The 19,350-nt window shown below is 41.8% G+C and overlaps 4 protein-coding genes and 1 pseudogene across 4 annotated transcripts in view; 2 read left to right on the forward strand and 3 right to left on the reverse strand.

Moving 5' to 3' along the window:
- Positions 1–1,259: 1,259 nt before the first annotated feature.
- On the reverse strand, positions 1,260–4,424 carry LOC131309637 (cytochrome P450 736A117-like; annotated as a pseudogene).
- Positions 4,425–5,523: 1,099 nt separating this feature from the next.
- Positions 5,524–7,443, forward strand: LOC131310697 (uncharacterized). Its single transcript, XM_058337861.1, has 5 exons — positions 5,524–5,972; positions 6,051–6,154; positions 6,330–6,501; positions 6,586–6,705; positions 6,808–7,443. The coding sequence occupies exons 1-5, from the start codon at positions 5,787–5,789 to the stop codon at positions 7,273–7,275; spliced, it is 1,050 nt and encodes a 349-aa protein (XP_058193844.1). The 5' UTR covers positions 5,524–5,786; the 3' UTR covers positions 7,276–7,443.
- Positions 7,444–9,668: 2,225 nt separating this feature from the next.
- On the reverse strand, positions 9,669–12,033 carry LOC131310685 (cytochrome P450 71AP13-like). Its single transcript, XM_058337848.1, has 2 exons — positions 10,960–12,033; positions 9,669–10,615 (listed from the first exon to the last, which is right to left on the reverse strand). The coding sequence occupies exons 1-2, from the start codon at positions 11,878–11,880 to the stop codon at positions 10,004–10,006; spliced, it is 1,533 nt and encodes a 510-aa protein (XP_058193831.1). The 5' UTR covers positions 11,881–12,033; the 3' UTR covers positions 9,669–10,003.
- Positions 11,766–19,350, forward strand: part of LOC131310699 (uncharacterized) — a 29,009-nt gene continuing 21,424 nt past the window's right edge. Inside the window, exon 1 of the mRNA XM_058337864.1 lies at positions 11,766–11,885. The gene's annotated coding sequence lies outside the window, so the exon portion shown is untranslated. The remainder of the gene's footprint in view (positions 11,886–19,350) is intronic.
- LOC131310695 (cytochrome P450 736A117-like) lies at positions 16,265–18,396 on the reverse strand. Its single transcript, XM_058337859.1, has 2 exons — positions 17,442–18,396; positions 16,265–16,923 (listed from the first exon to the last, which is right to left on the reverse strand). The coding sequence occupies exons 1-2, from the start codon at positions 18,348–18,350 to the stop codon at positions 16,471–16,473; spliced, it is 1,362 nt and encodes a 453-aa protein (XP_058193842.1). The 5' UTR covers positions 18,351–18,396; the 3' UTR covers positions 16,265–16,470.

Below are 19,350 nucleotides of genomic sequence, written 5' to 3' on the forward strand. Positions count from 1 at the left end.
TCCCTGCACCTCCGAGTACTTAGCTGACACATCCCGCTAATCCTCGCTAATTATACAATATTGGCAAAAAGAAGAAAAAAGGGGCTAATCCTCGCTAATTATACAATATTGGCAAAAAGAAGAAAAAAGGGACTGTTGACGTAATTGCCCATGATACTTTATAGTTATTGGTTATTACTTCTATTTTTCTTTGCATTATGTGTTATGTACATATTTTATTTCCAATTATTTCTATTTAGTTTATTAGATATTAGAAATAAAGTAATGGTACGTACGTAGGAGTTAATAGTTGGTGGGATAGGTTAGTTTTTCTATTTGGGTTAGTTGTAAAGGCAACAAAGCAAAAATAGTTTTCCTATTTTTTAGGATAATGAGTTGGTGGAATCATTCCACCGGAATGTCATCTTTTCTTGTCTTGTATGAATATAAGGTCTGTGAATGAATGAAGGCAAGTGGAAAAAAGTCTTCCCACTTGTGAAAGACATAAGTTCACAGGTAATTGGAAGTCTCCCCTCGAAGTCGGACTCTTCTCATTCTATTTTTACTTCTTTTTCTACGATCGAGAAAGTTCGTATTAGGATGCTACTGGTATGTTCGTTTTGGTTACGCCTATGATGTTACTACAACATGAGACAACACGCCAACAATACCATTGCCTTTCGGCGGAGGTGATTACCTTGTGTTCCGATTGCGCTTCAAGCCCAAACCCCCCCAATCATTTACTTGTGTCTTCTTGAGGAAAAGGAAGTTTACAAGAAATGAGACCATTTGGTGATTAATTAACTTGATTTTGCCTAGTTACAAAATTAGAACACAAGGATTCCAAGTCTACCTATGGTGAAGAATTAATCTAGGCTCGAGAAGAAGATCAGAAGCCCTACTCGATCGGACAAAATACATACGAAAGCACACCATTGAGGATTAGATATAACGATCCTCATATCCGTGATCTAAATGAGCGTCGCGCTTTTCTTTGATCACTTTGGTTGTTGCAGGGGATAGTGTTTGCAAATCTTCAGTGCATGGTGATCAACCTTTGTTGTGTCCTGGGTTGTATTGAGGAATCCTTTGTGACAGTATCTAGGCAAAACTCGATCTTAAAGTGTGTTCCTGATTGTTATGAATAGGTACAGGATATACCAAAAACGAAAAGTCTACACTCACCGCTCACTTTTTATTGCTTTCCCCACCGCTCTTATCTCATTGAGTTTTTTAAAAATCCGTACCATTGATTGTCGAGGCGGATGGTGAGACTGAGATAATGGTGAAACCGTGCGGTGGGCATATATAGCTGTTACGAAAAATAGGTACATGATTCATATTGCACCATTACTGAGGTCCTTTTAACCTAGAAAACTAACAAGTAAGGGGAGTCGCAACAAGAAGTAGAGGATACATTTTACGAACAGAAAAACCAGCAGCTTCACTCATATCGAACTCCACCCCATCAGGCACTGCAAAATCAAACTTATGCACAAGATTTGCCCGGGCACCCCCTCCTCCCCGCTCCAAATGGAATCAACTCGAAATCGTGTCCTCGGAAATCTACTGAGCTGTTCAAAAACCTCTCTGGCCTAAACTCTTCGGGCTCGTCCCACGACGACGGGTCTCGCCCGATAGCCCAGGAGTTGGTTATCACCCGTGTCCCAGCCGCGATGTCGTAACCCATTACTCGGACGTCTTTAGTTGATTCCCGGGGTACTAGAATGGGAATCGGAGGGTGGAGGCGTAGAGTCTCCTTGATCACGGCTTTTAGGTAGGGCATTTGGTCTAGATCGTCCTCGGTTATAGGTTGGTTGGGTTGAGCTATAAGTCGAACTTCAGTTTCGAGTTTTTTCCTGACTTGAGGGTTATTTAAGAGCTCTGCCATTGCCCATTCTAGAGATGTGGATGTAGTGTCAGTTCCACCAGCAAAAACATCCTACGAGGCAAAAAGAAGAAAACTGATGAATTATGATCAAATAGGCCAATCTCAATGTTTTGTACTACTAGAAAAAAATTTTAAGTTTTCCGGTCCCATTTTCTGTTTGATTTTTTTTTGGTTGTTCAAATTGGGCTCACTTTGATGACCAAGAATATTCATTTTTTAACTAGTTGAGAACATCAATCACGTTGTGAATCACGTGCAGTTGATATCAATTTGACGCATGATTGCCCACGTTTCTCTTAAGAAAAATGAGTTTCGGTTCGATGTTCCAAATTAAATTTTGAAGTAAACTTGTTCTGAAATCATAGTGATCGATATCCAAAAATAAATGATCAAACTCTAATTATGAAGGCAGATCCCTTTAGTAAAACTCTTTTCTACCACTCTCAATTCTCGCTCTAAGCTTCTACTCTAAATTATCGCTCTCGAAAATTTTGAGAATTGAATTTTTTTTCGAAATACGTTCATGCTTACGCTCGTGCATATGCAAATTAAGTGAATGAAAGCCTTACCAATATGAGAGCTTTGACACTGTCACCGTGAATAGGAATTCCGGCCATGTTCTCTCTCTGTACTTCAAGTAACACATTCACAAAATCGTGCTCTCTCTCTCCTCCCTTTCTCTCTCTTCCCCTGTGCTCTTCCACCACACTCTCCAAAAAATCATCCAATTCCTTTGCAACTCTCTCCACCCTCCCATACACCCCATTCACTCTATTCACCCACTTCAGCCATGGCACAAAGTCACCAACATCAAAAACCCCCAGTAACTCCGCAAACTCCCCCAAAACCTCCTTAAACCCCCTCCTCCCTCCTCCGCCCCCAACGCCGCCGTATTTCCGCCCCAACGCCGCCCTACACACCACGTCCCCCGTCAACTCCACCATCAGCTCGCTCAAGTTCACCACGTCAGAACCAGAACTCCTAATCTTCTCGATCATAACTGCCGTCTCTTCTTCCCTCACGTCGCGGAACGATTGGACTCGTCTGTTGCTCAGTAAGTGGAGGACGCAAATGCTCCTCATCTGCCTCCAATACTCGCCGTAAGGGCTGGAGGCAAGGTCCTTGGATGCGTACAAGAATTTGGTCGTTATCGTCGACTTGGGTCGGTTCGAGAAGATTAGGTCGTGGGTTTTCATGACTTCTCGGGCTGCAGCGGCGGAGGAGACGACGAGGACGGGGGCGGCGGCGAAGTGGAGGAGCATTAAGGGGCCATGGGCTTGAGAGAGGGAGTGGAGGGAGAGGTGAGGGAAGCGGCCGATTTGGTGGAGGTTTCCGATAATCGGGAGCTTGCTGGTAGCAAACGACTGTTGACGTAATTGCCCATGATACTTTATAATTATTGGCTACTTCTACTTTTACTTTGCATTATGTGTCATGTCCATATTTTATTTCCAAATATTTCTATTTAGTTTATTAAATATATATTAGAAATAAAGTAATGTTAGGAATTAATAGTTGGTGTGATAGGTTAGTTTTTCTATTTGGGTTAGTTGGTGGAAGGTCATCTTCTCCTCTTGTATAAATATATATAAGATCTCTGAAAGATGGAAACTCAACGTCAAGTTATTATAACTTTCGTTTTTTTCTCTATCTCTTTACTAGTATGTTTATTTTAGTTACGCCTATGATGTTACTGCACCATGAGACGACATGCCAACATTACCATTGCCTTTATCCCCAATCATTTACAAAAAAATAAGACCATTTGGTGATTAATTATAACTTGATGTTGCCTAGTTACAAAATTATTAAAACACAAGGATCCTAACGCTACCTATGGTGAAGAATCCAGGCACGAGAAGAGAGAAGCCATACTCGGACAAAACGCTTGCGAAAGCACAGCATTGACATTGAGGATAGCTATAACGATCCTCGTATCTTCCGTGATCTACATCGTTGCGGTTTTGTTAATGTATTGCTTTTGTCTCTTGCTCTTTAATCACTTTGGTTTTTTGCGGGGATAGTGCGTGCATATCTCACCGAGTTTTTTTGAACCATTGATTGCTGAGACGGACGGCGAGATTGAGATAGCGGTGAAAGAGAGCAGTGAAACCATGCGGTAGATGTCGCTGTTATGAAAAACAGGTTGTATATGATTCATACTGCACAGTCTGCACCATTACTGGGGTCCTTTTAACCTAGAGAAATTAACAAGGGGAGTCGCAATAACAAGTAGAGGATGCATTTTACGAACAGAAAAACCAGCAGCTTCACTCATATGGAACTCCACCCCATCAGGCACTGCAAAATCAAACTTATGCACAAGATTTGCCAATGCCAGCTCATTAACCACCGCGGAAAATTGAATGCCCGGGCATCCCCTCTCCCCCGCTCCGAACGAAATCAACTCGAAATAGTGTCCTCTGAAATCTACCAAGCTGTTCAAAAACCTCTCTGGCATAAACTCCTCGGGCTCGTCCCACGACGACGGGTCCCGCCCGATAGTCCAGGCGTTGGTTACCACCCGTGTCCCGGCTGCAATGTTGTAGCCCATTACTTAGATGTCTTTAGTTGATTCCCGGGGCGTGAGAATGGGAATTGGAGGGTGGAGGCGTAGGGTCTCTTTGATCACGGCTTTTTGGTAGGGCATTTGGTCTAGATCGTCCTCGGTTATAGATTTGTTGGGTTGGGCTATAAGTCGAACTTCGGTTTCAAGTTTTTTCATGAACCCAGGCTGAAAATAGTGGTCCGGACGGGGGGGGGGGGGGGGGGGGGGGGGCCTGCTTCAAGGTAATCCCTATTGACTATATTGCCGAGCCCCATCTTCTTCCCTCCAGAAGGAAAGACTTTTTAGGACCATAAGTTGGTGATAGAAGCAGTCTAATTCCTAATGGGTTTGTGCAACCAAATAGAGCTATAGCCAAAGCCAAAAGAGCAGCGGTGGAGCAAGAAATGTCATTTTGAGGAAGCACCTTCGCACAATAATCTATTCTCTAGTTATGAAAGAAAGAAAATAAACGTACGGAATTTGTTTGCTTTGATTTTAAACAATAAACGTAAAAAAATACAACAAAAAAAGAAATAAGAAGGAAAATAATGCTTTTCACTCGTTTAGGCCTATTTGTGTGTGTTAGATTTACCCTTTCACATAAAGTAGGATTTCTTTAAACGTAGCTTTTACCATCTGGAATTCACAACGGCTCCAGCCATGTGCAGCAGACGCCCATCAACCCATAAATTTGATGAGTCTCACAATTACTCTGACAGATCCTTCCAAGATAGCTTTTCGGTCACGCGATCCATAAATTTGATCAGTTTCACAATTTGTCGGACAGATCCTTCGAAGATAGCTTTTCGGCTATGCGACCCATAAATTTGATATCCTTCGAAGATAGATCTTCGGCCACGCGACTTATAAATTTGATCAAGTCAATCCTTCGAAGATAGCTTTTCGGCCATGCGGCCCCCCTGCTCCTACTGATATATTATACTATATTGAGTATATTCTACTGGGTGCTTACGTCCAGGGCCCTGTGCAATTCGAGTTTCTTTAAAATACAATATACGAATTCTTCGCGATCTACTAATTCTACTCCTGTCAATTGTCAGTGGGACATCCAATCCTCTGACATAGTCAATCGGCAGCATTATTCGAGCCCATGACACAGTCAACCAGCCTCTTGCCTTCAGTGTTGGCTGACTCGTGAATAACCCAAGATTGTTTAAATGGTCACAATACAGGACCACGCCTGGAGAAAACGTCAAATCTTTTCTGGATTTTCTTTCTTCTATATATAAAGATCGAAGGCCGACATAATTTGATCAACCTCGTGGGCCAATTCCAGCACACAACCTCTCTCTCTCTCTCACTTCCTCTTTCAAGAGCCGCCACCCAGCAGACAGAAAAGAGGAAAACATGGGCAAGAGACTCTATGCTCTGCTCGGAAGAAACCCGAAGGCTCCCAAGCTGAAGACCCTGGCCAGCCTCGCCATTGCCCGGATCCCCATACTGAAGAACCTGCACAGTGTCCGGTGTTCCCACGCCCGGTCTGACGTAGTCCAGCTACTCAACCTCGGACACCTAGACCGCGCTCTCCTTCGCGTAAGTTCATGCCTCGAATCCTCTCCCAGTTAAACATACGTATGCGTGCGTCTAAACTTGGTTGGATCTTCTTGACAGGTTGAGCTTGTGATCAGGGAGCAGAACATGCTGGATGTGCTTGTTATGGTAGAAAAGTACTGCCATCTCCTGATAGAGGGATTGCTGCTCGTTGAAAACAACAGGTTGGTTCCTTAGTGTTTGTTCGTAGTTCTCATTTTCTAACCGACTCGCGTCATAACGAAGAAATTACACCTAAAGAATGGAACCCAATACTAGTTCTATGTTGAATTTCAGAACACAGTTTATTCTGGTATCTTACGTGTATCGAGTTTTGAATGTGTGAATGTTTTTGTGCAGGGAATGCCCTGAGGAGCTCAATGAGGCCATATCTAGCTTGATCTTTGCAGCTTCGAGATGCAGAGAACTCCCAGAGCTCCAAGAGATTCGAATGATCTTCAGCTCGAGATATGGGAATGAATTCGTTGCTCGTGCTATTGAACTGAGAAACAATTTCAGAGTGAATCTTGAGGTAAGGACAGATTAATGTTCATGGATCACAATAGCGCGCGGAAGGTTTTGTACTCGAAATAATTATCCTGTGTTTTATCTCTAGATGATACAGAAGCTTTCAAAGAGACAAGCAAGCTTGGAAACAAGGAAAAAATTGCTGAAGCAAATTGCTTGTAACGGGATCAATCTCCATCTTGACGACAATGATTATACGACTGCAGTGGTAAGGGAACTATATCCCTGACAATAACGGTGATTGACAACATGCAACAACGATTTGTCAACCGAAAAATGAATATCTAATTCTGTCTTTTTATGATTGCAGGAGAAACAAGACATGAATAAAAATGATGAGCAGCTTAAGCCTAGTGAATCTGCTAAGTTGAATGATACCAAGGCAGGCGTATACGAGAAAGGAGGACTAGAGAGAAGTTTCTCTAGTTCAAGTTCGAACACAGATGCTGAGGATCTGTTTGATGTAACCTGGACTGCATATGATCTAGATCGGACTGCATCTCCGAGCGATGAGGAAATAGATCTTAACCAAAGTGACGAGGAGACTGGGAAGAATCAAAACAGCATGCCATGGTTGGAGCACCATGGCCCGGGTTCAGATAAGAAGTATAATGAAGTTGCAGATGACAGCTTCTCAGATACGAAGGGATATAAACCCCATAGCGAAGCTGATCGCACGACATATTCTGTGGAAGGAAGATCTGGTTTAGGAAATACACATTACTTGAAAGGTGAAAAGCGCGTATATACACGGACCACAGCATTCAAACGCAGATAGGAGGCCAACTTCAATTACTTACAGAATAGAACACAGCTGGGACTAGGACATACGTGAAGCTTGAGACTTCTTCAAAGCTCACAACTTCTTCTCACTTTCCTTCTTTCATTCATTTGTTCAGACATCGAGTGATTGCAGCAGTGCATTTTCTTGTACTTTTGCGGTTTTCTTTCTTTTTTAGTTACAGAAAAGGTGAGTATGAAAATACGACGAGTTAAAAACTGTTTTGGACCCCTCTCGATCTTATTCGTGACCTCTCAATTATCACCGCCCAGCCCCTCTAGCTACTACTGTGCATAGCCCCATTAAAACAACATAGCAAAATCAAAATGGACCTAGTCCTGGCAATTAGAATTGATGTTGGAGTTTTTCAAAATAAATTGAATTTTAGTTTGGAATTTTTGGAAAGGTGCTGAGTGAGATTTTTGTGAAAGGTTGCTACACCTTTTTCACATGAGTTGTGACTTTATGTAATTGGTTATTACACCCATTAAATTTGGGTGTGTTCGTTTGAGAAAGGATGTGAAACATGGGGTGTCACCAAGAGGCACGGCCCTTATAATTAAATGTTTCATGAAAGGGTGCCTACCAAGAGGCATGTTTCCTTCTAATTAAATGTCTTCAATAGACATGACCTTTCCTAACTAGTGTCTTTAAAAGACATGACTATTCTAATGTGTGTTTCTTCTAAAGACACAACCTTTCACATTAGGGTGCCTATAAGTCTATAAATATGCCATTTGTAAAGTCATTCGAAGGATTGAAAAAATTCTATATTGAATTGCTCTCTATCTTTCTACACATTCTCTTCCTAGAAATGACAAACTGATATTCTGTTATATCTCAAAATAGAGGATCAGTTCTTGGTTCTTTTACATTTACTTAGCGGATATTCTGTCTGTCTTCGTTTGTGCAAGCGCAAACAGAAAGAACTTAGAGTTCGGATTCGATTTATCTTGAAGGTGGATTTGCTGTAACCCAGTGCATAACTTATGGTGGGGGCAAATACCGTCTTTAGGAAAGCGTTTTCCTAACATGACTCGAATGCTTTTACTGTTCCAAATTTGAAGAGACAACGCCATCACTTTCATCATTTTGAAGACAGGATTTCCAACAATTGACATTAGCAAAATGTGGCCATAAGGAACCCCTTAGAACTAGAAACGCAGAAAAAAAATAACTGGAGAAAGGCCCTAGAACCTGCAGGAAATGACACAATGATGTTAGCGCCCGATATGAATACCGTCAAGGCTCCTGTTTGGTTGAAAACGTGCTTCTCTGTTTAGTTAAAAGTTGAAACTAGGCTCCCTATGCTGTTAAAATTTTAAAACTGAAAAAGGAAGGACTTGAGCTCCACATACTGGAACATTCACAAGTTTCGTTGTTTGGTTGGATACAGGAATAGGGAAGTTTTCAAATATTCAAGCTTTTGTGGAAACAAATTTTGATCCTATCAATTCTATGCCAAAAATGTGATACTAGGGAGCACTTAAAACCAGAGGTACGATCCTGCAAAATGAAAATGTAACTGCATGATGTGAACTGAAAATAACACAGGCTAATACTCTGATAAGGATATCGCCCGTTCCGCTAAGGTTCTTATTTTTTAAGTACCTATTTCCTGTTTTACGAGACAGGTTATTCTTTCACAATACATCACATTTAATTCAAAAAATAAGTACTTATTTGCACATGGATACAAGGCAACAACAAAAGAGTTTAGAGCTGAAAATTACAAAGCACGTTCTGAAAATATCTTGGATGCAAAGTTAAGCACAATGCATGCATCTACTCCAAGAAGCACGGACATGTCTATGGCCTTGTGTATCTATGTCCGACACACAACACGCTCTGGATGTTTTGTTCACTATTTGCCCAGATTCTTTCATTGATCAAGAACAAGTCCTTTTTCCCTTTCCCTATGAAGAACACGACACGCACTGTATGTTTTCTATTTTCGTAAAATGAATTTCACTTCAATCATCTTCGATTACATATCAATCATTACTCGATTGATATGATCTTTAACATTATTAATCCTCTTGAGTCCTTGACAAGCTCTGCAACTTGAACAGTTCCCATCGTAGAATGAACATCGCGCGAGTTTAAAATTGAGCAGTTAAAACGTTGCAGTTCCCAAAATGGGAGCCTTGAACTGTTGCGACGTCGTTTTGAAAGACCTTGCAAGTTCAACATGCAAAGTCTGAATGAGGCGAGTTTCCCAATGCAACCCCGCTTGATGTTGTTTTGCTGAACCCCGCGTCTGTTAAATGCGGGAGGCCTCACGATATGCTCCATGAGTAGGAAACTTCCTCCTAGTTTAGTAATCTCCAGATGATTACTACTTCGAGAGGCTGTTGTCTTGAGAAATACTTTATTAGCACAGCATACCATTGTTGAAAGTACAAATCTCAAATGCCATGCTCAACATTTAATGGAAACAAAAGGATGTTAAATCCTGTTACTGTGACTTGGGACTACACGTAAGTATTTGGCTGTGTGCCAAGCATAAGGATCACATTTAGTCATTTGTTTGCTATAAGGTTTGACTCAATACTCTATAAGCACATGATTCATACTAATTTTCTCTTTGCCAGAACAGGGTTCTCATTGTTTCTCATCTTTTTGTCGATACGATGAAGTGGTACTTCTTCATGATATTGGATTGAGGATCATTTTGGAGTCGATTCCTCAAGTGTTATTTAATTTCTACCTATGAAGTTCTGGCTCAAACAAAGCGTGGTTTAGCCACCACGACGAGATGAGATACCCTATGCATTGTGATGCCGAAAACTTCAGTCATGTCCAAATCACTGGTCTGAATTCCAGGGGGAAGCTCCCAATCAAAGCTGTGGAGAAGTTGAGCCAGAGCCAACTCAACGGTCGCTGTCCCAAACGTAATCGCGGGGCAGCTTCTTCTGCCAGCACCAAAAGGTATCAACTCAAAATCCTGCCCTTTGAAATCGATAGCGCTACCCATGAATCGATCTGGTTCAAATACTTCTGGATTTTCCCAACTCTCTGGGTCCCTCCCTATAGCCCATGCATTGACAAAGAACCTTGTTTTGGCAGGAATGTTGTACCCATCAATGGTTACTTCTTCCATAGACTCTCTTGGGACTAGCACCGGTGCAGGGGGATGTAACCGAAAGATCTCTTTGACAACGGCTTTCAGGTAGTGCAGCTGCGGCAGGTCGGTTTCTAACAAGGTTTTTCTCTCTCCAACAACACTTCTTACTTCAGCTTGTGCTGTTTTCATGACCTTGGGGTTCATAATTAGCTCTGTCATTCCCCAGTCTAAAGTTATGAAGGTTGTGTCGGTTCCTGCTGCAAACATGTCCTGCAATGGGCAACAGTAAATCCTGTCACTAGCTACTACTAGAGTGACATTGTAAACCTACTTGAAGACACAACTTCAACACAAGTTTAATGAACATGACTTTGTGAAACCATGTGGGTTTGGTCCTTTGGAAAGTTCCTTAGGGACCGATTCACTCTGCGTAGATTGACTGAATGCAGAAAACCTTCCACTGGCAGGTGATCGTGTTTTTCACAGAATTTCTCGTTACTCATGTCAGCATTCGTCGTATGTGGGCTTCTCAAAGCGTTTTATTGTTACTTGAAAACCGTTGTACTTGGAAGTATAAATCTTTAACCATACATGGATTTGGTGAAAAAACTTACCAGAATGATGGCCTTGACGTTGTCCATGGTGAGAGTCATTTCAGAATCCCCTTTTTCCTGAATCTCAAGCAAGACATCCACAAGGTCCTTGTGCTCTTCCTTTTCTCTCTCGGGATTGAGATGCTCCTCTATCACCTCGTCGAAAAACCGGTCGAAACGTCGAAAAGTGTTCTGGAGTCTCGATTTCATGCCAGTCAGAGTATGTATGAACTCCATGGACGGGAAGAAATCTCCCACGCTGAATCCTCCGAGCAGCACCTGGTACTCCTCGAGCATCTTTTGGAACCCGTGGCGATCGTAGTCCCCGCCCTCTGTGAAATCCCTCCCCAACGCAACTCTGCAAAGGACGTCGTTTGCGTACAGTCCGAGGAGCTTGGTTAAGTCCGCGGCGTCGGGACAGGATTCGGCAATCCTATGAACCAAACGAGCAACCTCTTCTTCTCTCACAAACCTGTACGATTGGACCCGCTTCGCGCTTAGCAGCTCAAGTATGCAAATCTTACGTATGTGCCGCCAGTAAGCGCCGTACGGCGAGAATACGACATCGGTGCAGTCGTAGAAAAGGTGTTTGGCCGAGAAGATCTGGGGGCGGCTCGAGAGGGCGAGGTCGTGAGTTTTCATCACTTCCTTGGCCAGTTTAGCCGATGAAACCACGACCGTCGGAATCTCACCCAGTTGCAAGTAAACGATGGGACCGAATTTGTCCGTGAGGCCGCGGAGAGAGAGGTGGGGCATGCCCCCTAGCTGGTGGAGATTCCCAATTATGGGTAGCTTTGGAGGGCTTGGTGGGAGGTTGAGATTTCTTGTCCTTGATTTTTCCTTTGAGAGAAGCTTCAGAATCTGAATCACCACTACTAGCAAAGTTGATGCAAAAATAAAGGAGGGCAGGAGACTATCTCTCAGCCATTGAAGGATGGCCATTGGAGGTGAGTAGTTGGTATGGAAAACTCAAGAAATGAACAAATGAATTACAAGAAGAAGAGAGAGAGAGAAAAGAGAACAAATCTGAAAACTCAATTGTAATCTGTTGTTCGTTGTGTTACAATGCTGAGATGAGTGCTTATGTATTTGCACGACACGATCTCATCAGAATTAGTTACAAGTATAGCTGTCCTGACAGCTGGCCCAACTAAGTACCCACTAAACCATCTTAACCATACTAACAACTCGACTAATTACATTTTAACAAACACCTAACTAATGTGTTCTCTTTACAGTTGGCACCAGTTTCTTTGGTAATGCCATCCATTTACAAACTTAAGGAGTGTTACTCAGGGTGATACCGGTCCGGTTTCGATCGGTTTGGGTGTATTTTTCGGTCGAAACCGGTTATTCGGTTTGAGATTTTTAGAAACCGGAACCGGTTGAGATAAACCGGTCCGGTTTCGACCGGCTCAACCGGTTTCCGTCCGGTTTTCATTCATAGGCAATATTTTTGGCCCAACACATCAAAAAATTCACAATTCAACCCATAAAATATCAACACAAAATCTATAATTCAACCTTTTTTTTTGGGCCCAACAAAAAAAGATCAATTTTGAGCCCAATACATAAAAAAACCCCATAAAAACATAATTAAGCCCATAAAAATAGTTTTTATATAATAAATATATTTATTAGACCAATATACACTACAAAATATCAACCAAAAACCCATAATTCAACCCCTTCATTATGTTTATATATATATATATATATATATATATATATGTATATATATTATACATATATATAACCGGTCCGGTTTCAACCGGTTTTTAAAACACATAAACCGGATTGAAATTATTTTTCCGGTTTATAAAATTTTATAAACCGGAACCGGATCGAAATTATTTAACCGGTTTAAAAAATTCGGTCAGATCCGATTTTTCCAATTTTGATCGATATTTCGGTTTCGAGTAACAGCCCTAAGTGTTAGGAAAAAACTGCCCGAAACACCACAAATATTTTTCCTTTGTGCAAATAGGAAATAGGCTAAATATTGCAAACCACAATAACCAACAACAAACAAATCTAAGAGTCGAAGAGTAAATAACAACAAGCAAACCGCAAGACACCAGAATTTATACATGATTCCTCCTAAATTAGAGGCACGTCCACGGGAGCATAATCACTACCAAATCTTTCACTATAATGATAATGGGGTTACAAGAGTTCCCCAGCAAGCTACTAGAGGCATATAAACATTACCCAAAGATAGATTTCAACAAAACAACTAGATACAAGTTTTGGTCTCACTGAAAGTGAATATCCCAAACTCCTAGATCTCGAGAGAACCTTGCCAATCCGCTCCGATAATCATGTAGAGCTCGTTGAACTATGAAATATACTGAAAACCCATCAAAATCAGAGTAGCAACAATGGTCTGATCTTGGCTTGAACTAAGGAGCAAAACCCTCACTCTTGTTCGTGGTTTCTAGAAGCTCTCTATCTCTCTCGAAAAAGTGACACAGCAATAGCCACTACAGTAAAAAGTCTCTCCTGATTTCATTTGTAATTAGAAAATACAAGATTCCCCTTTGCAATTTCAAGAATAGCAAAATTACCCCCATAACATTTTGGACCCAATTAAATGAGTCCCTTGTGGAATCCACCAACAAGGAGGGTACTATTATTGAATTGTCAAAATTCTTGCTACAGTACTTGACTGGGTTGGCTGTGGCTTTCTTTTCTGAGCTGTTTACCCAAGGACAAAGACTTGTAAGGAATCTTTAGACAGCTTATTATGTTACGTATCTAACCTTAGCCATAAATTCCTTCCTGGCTTTGGCTGTCATTACACATTAACTATTAAGCCAATCATAGAGTTACTTTGCCTGACTTGGTTTTGGAATTCTGTGTTTTGCGCGGAATCCTTCGTCCAGAAAATCTCGTCCTCTTGTAATTCCTTTCCTCTCTCATCCACTCCACACAACGAGAGAATTCCGAGGGGATGGGGATGTGACGTGATGTTTTAGGGATGGGGATGTGATGTTTCCCAAATGCAGATTCTAGCTCATCTGATCTGAGCTTGTAGCATAAAAATTAAAACTACGCACACAAGTCTCAAATTTCAGCATGGGTCCTACTAAAGAGCCGGGCCGAGCCTCATAGTATTCGAGCTTGGCTCGGCTTGTTTACTCAACAAACCATAAATTCGAACTCGATCTCGACTCGTTTATAACGAGCCGAGCCAGATCAATTTACTTAACAAGTCTCTTTAGACGAGTCGAGCCCATACAAACGAGCTGAGCTTTTAAGTGTTGAACTCAGCTAGTTTACTAAACAAACCAAAAACTCGGGCCCGGCTTAATTACTAAACGAGCCGAGCTTTAACGAACTGAGCCATGTGCTGCTCGCGAGCAGCTTGGTTCGTTGCTGTAGAAACTTTATGTCCATCTCAAAACCAATTGGCAATGAGTGGAGAGGTCCCAGATGTTATTAAGTGATCACCCATTCCACTCCCAAGCAATGTGGGATTCTATTTCCTTAACATCCCCCCTCACGTGCAGCCGCATTTGAGGTCTGTCACGTGTGGCCACTTTTTGGGTCCTATCATCGTGCAGCCTTTGTGCTGGTCTGCCATCATCGTAGGGTGTGGATTATTAATTTTTAAAATGTGAGGTGGAACGGGCCCCGCTCTGATAGCCCTAGGTCTGACTCACATGCGCCACCGTTACTCTTGTCATATCCAATTCGGAGACGGTACTAAGAAAACTAAAACAGTCTATGTAATAATGCTGCATGCTTGTCACAAGACTCACAACTTGCCCAATTTCCACACAAACCATAGCTTGTGGTTGTCATTTCAATTCTACATTATCATCTTCCTTTGAGAAGACTTATCTTATCCAGTTTAGTCAAATATGAGGTGCAGCATTGTTGAACTTTCTGTTTGTGATGTGCTTTTGTAACCAATTTTGTCCAGCCATTTCACGACTTGGGTTCTTGTCCTCTTCTCTTCCTGCTCATCTCCCCATTTGGCTGGTAGCAAACGACCGTGACGTAAGAACGGCTGGCTTGTGCAGTTGCTTCTTACCCTCCCCTCCATACAAGAGGCGGAGGTTCGAGCCCCGGCGTGGGCAAATTTGGGGTCAAGACTATGGATAATCCCTGCACCTCCGAGTGCTAACCTAACACATCCCGCTAACCCTCGCTAATTATACAATATTGGCAAAAAAAAGAAGAAAGGAACTGTTGACGTAATTGCCCATGATACTTTATAGTTATTGGTTATTACTTCGACTTTTTCTTTGCATTATATGTTATGTACATATTTTATTTCCAATTATTTCTATTTAGTTTATTAGATATTAGAAATAAAGTAATGGTACGTACGTAGGAGTTAATAGTTGGTGGGATATGTTAGTTTTTCTATTTGGGTTAGTTGTAAAGGCAACAAAGCAAAAATAGTTTTCCTATTTTTTAGGATAATGAGTTGGTGGAATCATTCCACCGGAATGTCATCTTTTCTTGTGTTGTATGAATATAAGGTCTGTGAATGAATGAAGGCAAGTGGAAAAAAGTCTTCCCACTTGTGAAAGACATAAGTTCACAGGTAATTGGAAGTCTCCCCTCGAAGTCGGACTCTTCTCATTCTATTTTTACTTCTTTTTCTACGATCGATAAAGTTCGTATTAGGATGCTACTGGTATGTTTGTTTTGATTACGCCTATGATGTTACTACAGCATGAGGCAACACGCCAACAATACCATTGCCTTTCGGCGGAGGTGATTACCTTGTGTTCCGATTGCGCTTCAAGCCCAAACCCCCCCAATCATTTACTTGTGTCTTCTTGAGGAAAAGGAAGTTTACAAGAAATGAGACCATTTGGTGATTAATTAACTTGATTTTGCCTAGTTACAAAATTAGAACACAAGGATTCCAAGTCTACCTATGGTGAAGAATTAATCTAGGCTCGAGAAGAAGATCAGAAGCCCTACTCGGACAAAACACATACGAAAGCACACCATTGAGGATTAGATATAACGATCCTCATATCCGTGATCTAAATGAGCGTCGCGCTTTTCTTTGATCACTTTGGTTGTTGCAGGGGATAGTGTTTGCAAATCTTCAGTGCAACTGCATGGTGATCAACCTTTGTTGTGTCCTGGGTTGTATTGAGGATCCTTTGTGACAGTATCTAGGCAAAACTCGATTTTAAAGTGTGTTCCTGATTGTTATGAATAGGTACAGGATATACCAAAAACGAAAAGTCTACACTCACCGCTCACTTTTTATTGCTTTCCCCACCGCTCTTATCTCATTGAGTTTTTTAAAAATCCGTACCATTGATTGTCGAGGCGGATGGTGAGACTGAGATAATGGTGAAACCGTGCGGTGGGCATATATAGCTGTTACGAAAAATAGGTACATGATTCATATTGCACCATTACTGAGGTCCTTCTAACCTAGAAAACTAACAAGTAAGGGGAGTCGCAACAAGAAGTAGAGGATACATTTTACGAACAGAAAAACCAGCAGCTTCACTCATATCGAACTCCACCCCATCAGGCACTGCAAAATCAAACTTATGCACAAGATTTGCCCGGGCACCCCCTCCTCCCCGCTCCAAATGGAATCAACTCGAAATCGTGTCCTCGGAAATCTACTGAGCTGTTCAAAAACCTCTCTGGCCTAAACTCTTCGGGCTCGTCCCACGACGACGGGTCTCGTCCGATAGCCCAGGAGTTGGTTATCACCCGTGTCCCAGCCGCGATGTCGTAACCCATTACTCGGACGTCTTTAGTTGACTCCCGGGGTACTAGAATGGGAATCGGAGGGTGGAGGCGTAGAGTCTCCTTGATCACGGCTTTTAGGTAGGGCATTTGGTCTAGATCGTCCTCGGTTATAGGTTGGTTGGGTTGAGCTATAAGTCGAACTTCAGTTTCGAGTTTTTTCCTGACTTGAGGGTTATTTAAGAGCTCTGCCATTGCCCATTCTAGAGATGTGGATGTAGTGTCAGTTCCACCAGCAAAAACATCCTACGAGGCAAAAAGAAGAAAACTGATGAATTATGATCAAATAGGCCAATCTCAATGTTTTGTACTACTAGAAAAAAATTTTAAGTTTTCCGGTCCCATTTTCTGTTTGATTTTTTTTTGGTTGTTCAAATTGGGCTCACTTTGATGACCAAGAATATTCATTTTTTAACTAGTTGAGAACATCAATCACGTTGTGAATCACGTGCAGTTGATATCAATTTGACGCATGATTGCCCACGTTTCTCTTAAGAAAAATGAGTTTCGGTTCGATGTTCCAAATTAAATTTTGAAGTAAACTTGTTCTGAAATCATAGTGATCGATATCCAAAAATAAATGATCAAACTCTAATTATGAAGGCAGATCCCTTTAGTAAAACTCTTTTCTACCACTCTCAATTCTCGCTCTAAGCTTCTACTCTAAATTATCGCTCTCGAAAATTTTGAGAATTGAATTTTTTTTCGAAATACGTTCATGCTTACGCTCGTGCATATGCAAATTAAGTGAATGAAAGCCTTACCAATATGAGAGCTTTGACACTGTCACCGTGAATAGGAATTCCGGCCATGTTCTCTCTCTGTACTTCAAGTAACACATTCACAAAATCGTGCTCTCTCTCTCCTCCCTTTCTCTCTCTTCCCCTGTGCTCTTCCACCACACTCTCCAAAAAATCATCCAATTCCTTTGCAACTCTCTCCACCCTCCCATACACCCCATTCACTCTATTCACCCACTTCAGCCATGGCACAAAGTCACCAACATCAAAAACCCCCAGTAACTCCGCAAACTCCCCCAAAACCTCCTTAAACCCCCTCCTCCCTCCTCCGCCCCCAATGCCGCCGTATTTCCGCCCCAACGCCGCCCTACACACCACGTCCCCCGTCAACTCCACCATCAGCTCGCTCAAGTTCACCACGTCAGAACCAGAACTCCTAATCTTCTCGATCATAACTGCCGTCTCTTCTTCCCTCACGTCGCGGAACGATTGGACTCGTCTGTTGCTCAGTAAGTGGAGGACGCAAATGCTCCTCATCTGCCTCCAATACTCGCCGTAAGGGCTGGAGGCAAGGTCCTTGGATGCGTACAAGAATTTGGTCGTTATCGTCGACTTGGGTCGGTTCGAGAAGATTAGGTCGTGGGTTTTCATGACTTCTCGGGCTGCAGCGGCGGAGGAGACGACGAGGACGGGGGCGGCGGCGAAGTGGAGGAGCATTAAGGGGCCATGGGCTTGAGAGAGGGAGTGGAGGGAGAGGTGAGGGAAGCGGCCGATTTGGTGGAGGTTTCCGATAATCGGGAGCTTGCTGGGAGACGGCGGCGGTCGGGTGGCGGTGGCGGTGGCGGTGGAGAAGAGCCATTTGAGAAGGAAAACTAGAGTGAGAAACAAGGGGAGGAGAGAGAGGAGGAAGGGGTGGAGTGAGAGCTGCATCATTGCTTTCTATTGGAAAAGATCCAATAGAAATTGAGATGCATGGAATGTGGGCAAAGTCTTATTGGAATAATTTATAGTATTATAGTATCATCTCCAAATGCTATGCGTCTTTTTCTAATCGAAAATAATTTATTTATGGAGGAGTAATGAATGAGTTATTCACAGAAAATATTTTGAACGGTTGAGATTGAGCGCTTTTGAGAACAACTTATTCACTGCTCTTTCGTGAATAAGTTTTTCTGTTTCAATATGTCAAATATATAAGTGTTTTTTACCCTTTCTTATTTTATATTTCACATAATTTTTAGTTTTGCTAATGCAAATTTATATTATTTTCTTTTTATTTATAAGGATTTCATACGTTACTAAAAAGTACAGGCGAAAATCAATTCTCAAATATTCTATTGGAAAGCCTAATGTCTGGGTTGAGCCACTTCATTCGATTATTATAATTTCAATTTGTCTGGAGCTTAGTTATATAATTTTTCAAAATGCCCCACGTTTCCGCCATCAATCTTTGCACTGTGCTCGCGCTTTCAATCTTCGGTCTCGTAAATTTTAATAGGTTAGGACGTGTTTCAAAAACTCTTTTACACTCGCGTTGGAGCGCATGTTTATTGAATACGTGACTTAGGTCTCGAGTGTGATATTTACACGCCTATATTTATCTACACTCTCTTTTTTGTGTTCATTCTTAGGACCCATTTTACTTGTTTAAATTTTCATATATGAAAGCGTAGTTGTATTGAATTCCCATTTTTCTGTGAATTTGTCATCTCTCTAGACTAACACTAACGTGATCGCATTTACAGTCCATTTATAATTTTGCTATTGTCTGATTCTCCGAAGGTCTCTCGTTTGAACCTTTTCTGGTACTATATTAAATCTTAAGGGCCCATCTATATAAGCAGCCATGCTCGAAGTTTAAATGGGTCCCTGCTAGTGAGCGTTTAAATGAGCTCCGTTAGTAGGCGGTTGGATTGAAATTAGTAAAAGTTCT

The sequence above is a fragment of the Rhododendron vialii genome, chromosome 12a, assembly GCF_030253575.1.
Source record: "Rhododendron vialii isolate Sample 1 chromosome 12a, ASM3025357v1".
Lineage (NCBI taxonomy): Eukaryota > Viridiplantae > Streptophyta > Magnoliopsida > Ericales > Ericaceae > Rhododendron > Rhododendron vialii.

Coding starts and splice junctions, on each gene's coding strand:
- LOC131310685 (XM_058337848.1), bottom strand. CDS start 11,880: ATGGCCATCCTTCAATGGCTGAGAGATAGTCTCCTGCCCTCCTTTATT. Junction 10,616..10,959: donor ACGTCAAGGCCATCATTCTG/GTAAGTTTTTTC, acceptor TGCCCATTGCAG/GACATGTTTGCAGCAGGAAC.
- LOC131310695 (XM_058337859.1), bottom strand. CDS start 18,350: ATGATGCAGCTCTCACTCCACCCCTTCCTCCTCTCTCTCCTCCCCTTG. Junction 16,924..17,441: donor GTGTCAAAGCTCTCATATTG/GTAAGGCTTTCA, acceptor TTTGCCTCGTAG/GATGTTTTTGCTGGTGGAAC.
- LOC131310697 (XM_058337861.1), top strand. CDS start 5,787: ATGGGCAAGAGACTCTATGCTCTGCTCGGAAGAAACCCGAAGGCTCCC. Junction 5,973..6,050: donor TAGACCGCGCTCTCCTTCGC/GTAAGTTCATGC, acceptor TCTTCTTGACAG/GTTGAGCTTGTGATCAGGGA. Junction 6,502..6,585: donor ATTTCAGAGTGAATCTTGAG/GTAAGGACAGAT, acceptor TTTTATCTCTAG/ATGATACAGAAGCTTTCAAA.